Source organism: Chinchilla lanigera, unplaced genomic scaffold, assembly GCF_000276665.1.
Source record: "Chinchilla lanigera isolate Chin_1 unplaced genomic scaffold, ChiLan1.0 scaffold00005, whole genome shotgun sequence".
NCBI classification, from domain to species: Eukaryota; Metazoa; Chordata; class Mammalia; order Rodentia; family Chinchillidae; genus Chinchilla; species Chinchilla lanigera.
This window is the reverse complement of record NW_004955406.1, coordinates 22331811-22337810: the sequence shown is the minus strand read 5'-3', so window position 1 is coordinate 22337810 and position 6000 is coordinate 22331811. Positions and strand designations below refer to the sequence as shown.

Below are 6000 nucleotides of genomic sequence, written 5' to 3'. Positions count from 1 at the left end.
TTTTTGGTTTTTCTCCGGTACCGGGAACCGAACTCACGACCTTGCGCTTGCCAGGCAGGTGCTTTGCCGCTGAGCTAAATCCCCAGCCCCCAAATTTTCTTTTAATACATTCTTTAAATATTATGAAGAGGACTGGTAGAAGATGGAAAGAATTTAAAGGTATCATTGCAATGTGTGAAGTCCCACTCAAATGTAGCTGAATATGCTGCTGAAAGGACTAGAAGAACATTATCTCTATTTCTACCCATTTAATCAATAGAGAGCTGAAAGTCAATTCTGAAACACTAAATTTAAAGTCAAAGATTTTGTACCAAAAAACCTATTTTTCTTTGGCTTAAAATCATTGGTGAAGGTTGGGGATATAGCTCAGTGGCATAGCGCCTGCCTGGCAAGCACAAGGTCCTGAGTTTGATTCCTGGTACCAAACAAACAAACAAACAAACAAAAAAAAAAAAATTGGTGATAGATAAACACAGCAACAATGCATTGTCTGGGTACCCCTCACCTACCATTAGTACTTGAGAGATCCTCTTCATGGGGATGGAAACTATTTAGAAGAGAAATTAGCCAAGGCCAAATGCTGTAGATTAAAGAAATAGTTCAGATTTTACTTTTATACAAGAGAAATTAGAACAATGTAATTTCTAATTTCTTATACAAGAAATTAGAACAGTTTTTATACAAGAAATTGAGTCATGAAAATGATACCTATAGCACCTGGTCTTTATGTATTTTTCCTTCATGTTAGCATTTTAAAGGTTGGGTAGTTCTCTAAAATTTGTTTTCAAAGATATTTAGTTAAGATCTACTACAAGGGTCCAATGCTATTACACCTTTCTCAGGTTCCTAATCTAACAAACAGTAAAAATAACATGTTATACACTGAAAACTGAAATTTACTGAAAAAACTCTGACCAGAGATAACGACATACTATGTTTTCATAGTGGTTTCACAAACACTATCTACTATGGAACCCACTGCTAGATCTTTAACTTGTGACACGGTCTGTTTACAGCGTATTCATATCACATTCTCTGTTCAAAGTGTTGAATAATGTTTTTTCTTTATGGTGCAAAAACGTCTACATTGCTATACTACTCTAGTTTCTGAATTCTGGTCCAAAAAAGATCATTGCACAGGAAGGAAAATAAAACAAAAAGGCCACCACTACTCATAAATACAAAAACTTTATAAGCAAATGGTAAAACAAAGAATTTTTCTTTCATAGCATACACCTTATTGGACAAAATAGAAATCTGAGTTCTAAACTACGTAAGAGTAGAGAAACTACAGGCTGAGTGATTTTTAAAAAGTTTTTAAAAGAATAAAAATTTTAAAAACATTAAAAACAATACAGATTTTCAAAACATGATAGGAAATCAACAACGGTTGTTATATTGCATATTGTTATCTTCAAAGTAATTGTTCAGATGACCAGATATAAGCACGAAACATTGGTCCAAAAATTTTTTGAAAAATATTCTTAATTTTTTTTGGACCAATTTTTCAGGCTGAGTAAAGAAATGGAAGTTTTAAAAATAAAAACAAAAAACCCAATGTCTGGAACTCTGTATTACTAAAGTCTACATTCACACCCAAAAGCAGCATTCGGAATACTGCATTATATTCTGAAAGTCCACTCATGACAAAGTTAGAAGTGAAGATGCTTGCGGTCAGAAGAGAGAAAAAAGGAGAGGTAATTACAAAGTAGAAGAATCACAGGATCTTAAAATGTGATCAACTTTATTTTCTACATTGTGACCTTAGTAGATGTGTACAAAAAACTGCAACTGCTGGGCCACAAGCAGAAATTTCACATATCTTCCTTAAGTTTACCACCAAAGTTTACACTGTAAAGCCTACTCACTGTAAAGCTTTCTTGAAAGTATTTTTTCCTATAATCAAAGGTACTCTGACAGTTTTCATTTGCCATTGTAAAATCAATAGTTTTTAAGACCTTTCAGAATTACTTGAGTAGACAGAGAAAATGTTTAGTATAAAAACAACTTTCAATCTTCTATATTTAAAATAAATGTAATTCAGATTGGGTGTTACTGTAAGGCAATATCAGTTTATATATAAAAATAACAGAAGAAATAAAAAAATTTTCCCTTCAACTCCTAAGTAGAAAATTGGGGCACAATGTACTGCTGAGAAACACTGCATGTCAAGTTCATTCTGAAATCTGAAAAATGTCTCTTCCCCAGGATGGCAACTAGGGGCAGGGGAGTGCAGACAAAGTTGCACATCTTACAGAGAACTAAAATAAATAAACGACAAGCACACAATGAGGTTTTCAGTTCATTTTCCAGAGTAGGCAGAAAATACAAGTTCTTTCATTGTTCAAATGTTGTGCTTCAGAAGGCAGTTTTTACACATCTATGAGTATCAAACAAACAAAGCACACCAGCTACCATGAAATTTCCAAACACTTACTACTGTCTTTCATCCACCACCGCCTCCTGAAAGACTCTGGGTCTGAGTCTCAGCCAGTCCATGGAGACCTTGACAGCAGGAAGAGGATAGGCATTGTATGTCTCCTCCTGAGACTCGTTTTGAAGGGGACACTTGCACAGGGTGCCAAGAAAAGACACTTCAAGAAAAAAAAAAGTATTCAGGAAACGTAAGATATTTGAAACTATATGCCAGTCCAAATTAAAATATTATAGGCCTTCTGTTGTATACTCAAGTTTATTTCTAAAAATGCATTTTCTTTTCCATGCTAAAAATGTTACCAGGCCGAGTGTAGTGGCAAAAAGCTATAATCCCTGCACTCGGGAAGCAGGAGCACTGCTGCGAGTTCAAGGCCAGCCTGGGCTATAAGAGAGTTCAAAGCCAGCCTGAACTACATAGTAAGACCCTGTCTCAAAAAACCTAAATAACTTAATTAATTAATTAAAAAATGTTATCAGGTTGAATGAGGGGGGTCATGAGATGAAAGGATAGAAATTGGGGATTAGGCCTCCTGATTTAACATTAAGAAATACAGGACACTTTTATGTATCACTTTGTTCTGGCACAATTATGAAATGACTAAGATATTGCTTTTCCAAGAAGATGGCACCTGTTAAATAATTAATACTCACTAAAGAGGGCCAACAACTGTGTCCAACATAGCTGCTCATCTTGGCTATAACTATGCTGCTCCGTTTCATTGCTAAAGTCACGGAGGTGATGAAGTTGAAACAGGTTAATGACAGTGACATGAACTAACTGCTGAGAGTTGAAAGCTTTTTGGAATAGCAGCCTCTGTAAAGGAAAAGAAAAATGCTATATATATTATCAAGAGAAGGAACCATCTTAGACTCAGGAATTAAACTAGTAGCCTACATTTAGGACCACATTAAATTTTAGTATTTTAGTTGGATTTTGTATTTTCCAAGTTGACTCTTTCTGCTGAAAAGAATTCATATACTAATGAGTTGTCTGATCTACTCATCCACAATTTTTCCACTTAGAAATATGTATTTTTTTATGTGACCAGAAGAAAAAAATTGGGAAGGGGTGTTTCTATCTATAAATTTATACATTTTAATTCATTAGAAGTACTTCTAATAAGAGATACATACTTATTAGCACAGTAAATCAGAAGGAACAAACTCTAGAACACAGTGTAAGTGGCATGCTGAAGCAATCATTAGGATGTCTTACAGGCACTTGTACAAATTATTACACTAACATTTTTCTTTCAGAAAAGTATACATATGATTTTCATCAAATTTCGCTTACTTAATAATTGTGTTCAGAGGGCTTGCTGAGCAGCACTATAAAGAAGTTGTCACTCAGACGTTCTCAGCTGGTGGCCTCAATTATCCTTCCACTTTAATATCTGCAATAGTTTTAGATTACCCCCGTGTAAAGGACTTTTCCAATACAAGTCCCTGATAAAGCTGAACAGTTATTGGAAGTGATATTCTTGTCTTACCTTATACTTTAACCATACATGCCTCCCTCTCTCTCCAGGGAAACTTTTTGGAGATAGCAGGGACTGTCACTAGCCTAATGGTAAGAAATAATAAGCCCCTACTTAGTTTTATCAGCAGTGAGAGGAGAGCCTACCATGTCAGAAATTCACAGCTGCCTTCACTGTTCTGAGATTTGTTTTGTTTTTATTCACACGAGGAATTTGAAATATCCAGAGTAAGGTCTTCCATACTATTATTGGAGAAAAATACATTTCTATTTTACTGTACTCTATCAATTTTCAGCCTTCTGCAATCTGCCACTCTATTGTATATATCTACAATGCTTACACCTTTTCCAAAGGCACTATTTCTTTTCCTCAAAATTTCCTAAACTCTGGCCTCTTCCCCAGAATTTTCACACAAAATTTCCTCTTCAATTTATATTTAACCTTGTAAGTAAGCTAATCATTTATACAAACTGGACCATTAGATTGACATAATGAAGTATGTACATGGGTGATACTAATTATCTAGAAGTGTTTTAGATATAACAAGTACTTTCTGAAATTTACTTCTACTTTTGAAAATTTACTATGCTAAAATTTAGCTCCAACACTGTTATGTTATTTTAACAGGGACTGCTATGGTTTGAATCTTGAATCCAGAAGGCAGGTGAATCCAGAATCTCCCCAAGGCTTGGTCTCCAGTCTGTGGTACTACTGGAACCTTCAGATGGTGGGGCCTAAGGGAAGAAGTTACTGAGGGCACACCCTGGAAGGGGGCACTGGAACACTAGCTTCTTCCTCTCTCTCCCTCTATCTATCTCTCCTTCTCCCTCTCTCCCTCTCCCTCTCTCTGTCTCTCTTTCACTATTTGCTTCATGGTAGCAGTGAGGTGAGCGGTTAAATGCTCCCACCATTATATATTCCCTCACCAGAGGCCTAAAGCAATAGGCCAACTTACCATGGACTAAAACCCTCTCAAACCGTAAGCTAAAACAAACCTTTCCAGTGTTTAAGTAATGGAATGCTGACTAACACACTAGGCAAGGTTCCAAAGGGATCATATCATGTTTAACTTTAGAGTGTTATAATGATACTTCTAGGTATATTTTACCAATTGCCCTCTTATACCCATTAGAACTTCACATACAGCAATTTATAAGGCTGGGCATGGTGACCTACACCTATTCCTAGCACTTGGGAGGCTAAGGCAGGAGGATTGCTGTGCATTCGAGGCCAGCTGGGGCCACATAGTGAGTTTAAAACCAGCCTGAACTACACAGTGAGACCCTGTCTCAAAAAACTGAAAATCAACAACTACAAAATTTATAGCTGAGGAAAGTATGTTTGAGGTTCTAGGTAATGTAAAATTGACTAGCTTCTAGACTAGAATTACACAGTGAAGATCTCATTAACCACCCAGTTTAGGGAGTATACCTTTCAAAGAACTAGAGTTAGAAATAATCTTAGGAGGTCATCTAGTCCAGTATCTTGTTATTTAGTAGGACTGTATCTAAACCATCCAAGAAATATGGTTGTCAATCTAGTATCTAAGCTCTCTAAAAAAGGTGAATCCAGAATCTCCTGTAGCAACCACTTACAGAACTCTACATAAAATTTAAGATCTTAGTTCCAACTCTAAGAAAGACAAAGACATGTTCTCTTTAAACAATCCCCTATATATGTATATGTATGTATGAATAATTATTACCAATCTATTTAGACATGGTTTTTGTTTGCAGGCTAAATAGCCTATGGCATTAAAAAGTTAGTCATTCCTTTCACACACCCTTACCCTGTAAGTACTACATCATAGACTAAGGTTAAATAGGCAGCTAAAAACAGAAAACAAACAGGGACTGAATAAGCTCATTTTAAAAATAAACTATTTCTATCATAATTATCTAATATATCCTTTTACACATGTGAAGTATCAACTAAAAATGATTATTTCTAAAAACTATTTCATAAGGACTATATCTGACTAATTCATATATTAGCGGTCCAATTTCTAAAATCTCTTAGAATATGAGTCTTTAAAATACAGAAAAACTGTTATAAAACAACTGTAAGTTACAGACCATACCCTATG

At 35.4% G+C, this 6000-nt stretch overlaps 1 protein-coding gene across 5 annotated transcripts in view; it reads right to left on the bottom strand.

The window, feature by feature from the left end:
• The window catches only part of Smg7 (SMG7 nonsense mediated mRNA decay factor), a 79485-nt gene that overhangs the window by 14972 nt on the left and 58513 nt on the right, over positions 1-6000 (bottom strand). For all 5 annotated transcript variants that reach the window (XM_005375025.2, XM_005375022.2, XM_005375028.2 and 2 more), the window contains 3 exons: positions 3088-3250; positions 2438-2594; positions 510-580 (listed from right to left, as the gene is read on the bottom strand). In XM_005375025.2, the coding sequence (XP_005375082.1) occupies positions 510-580; positions 2438-2594; positions 3088-3250 (391 nt within the window). The remainder of the gene's footprint in view (positions 1-509; positions 581-2437; positions 2595-3087; positions 3251-6000) is intronic.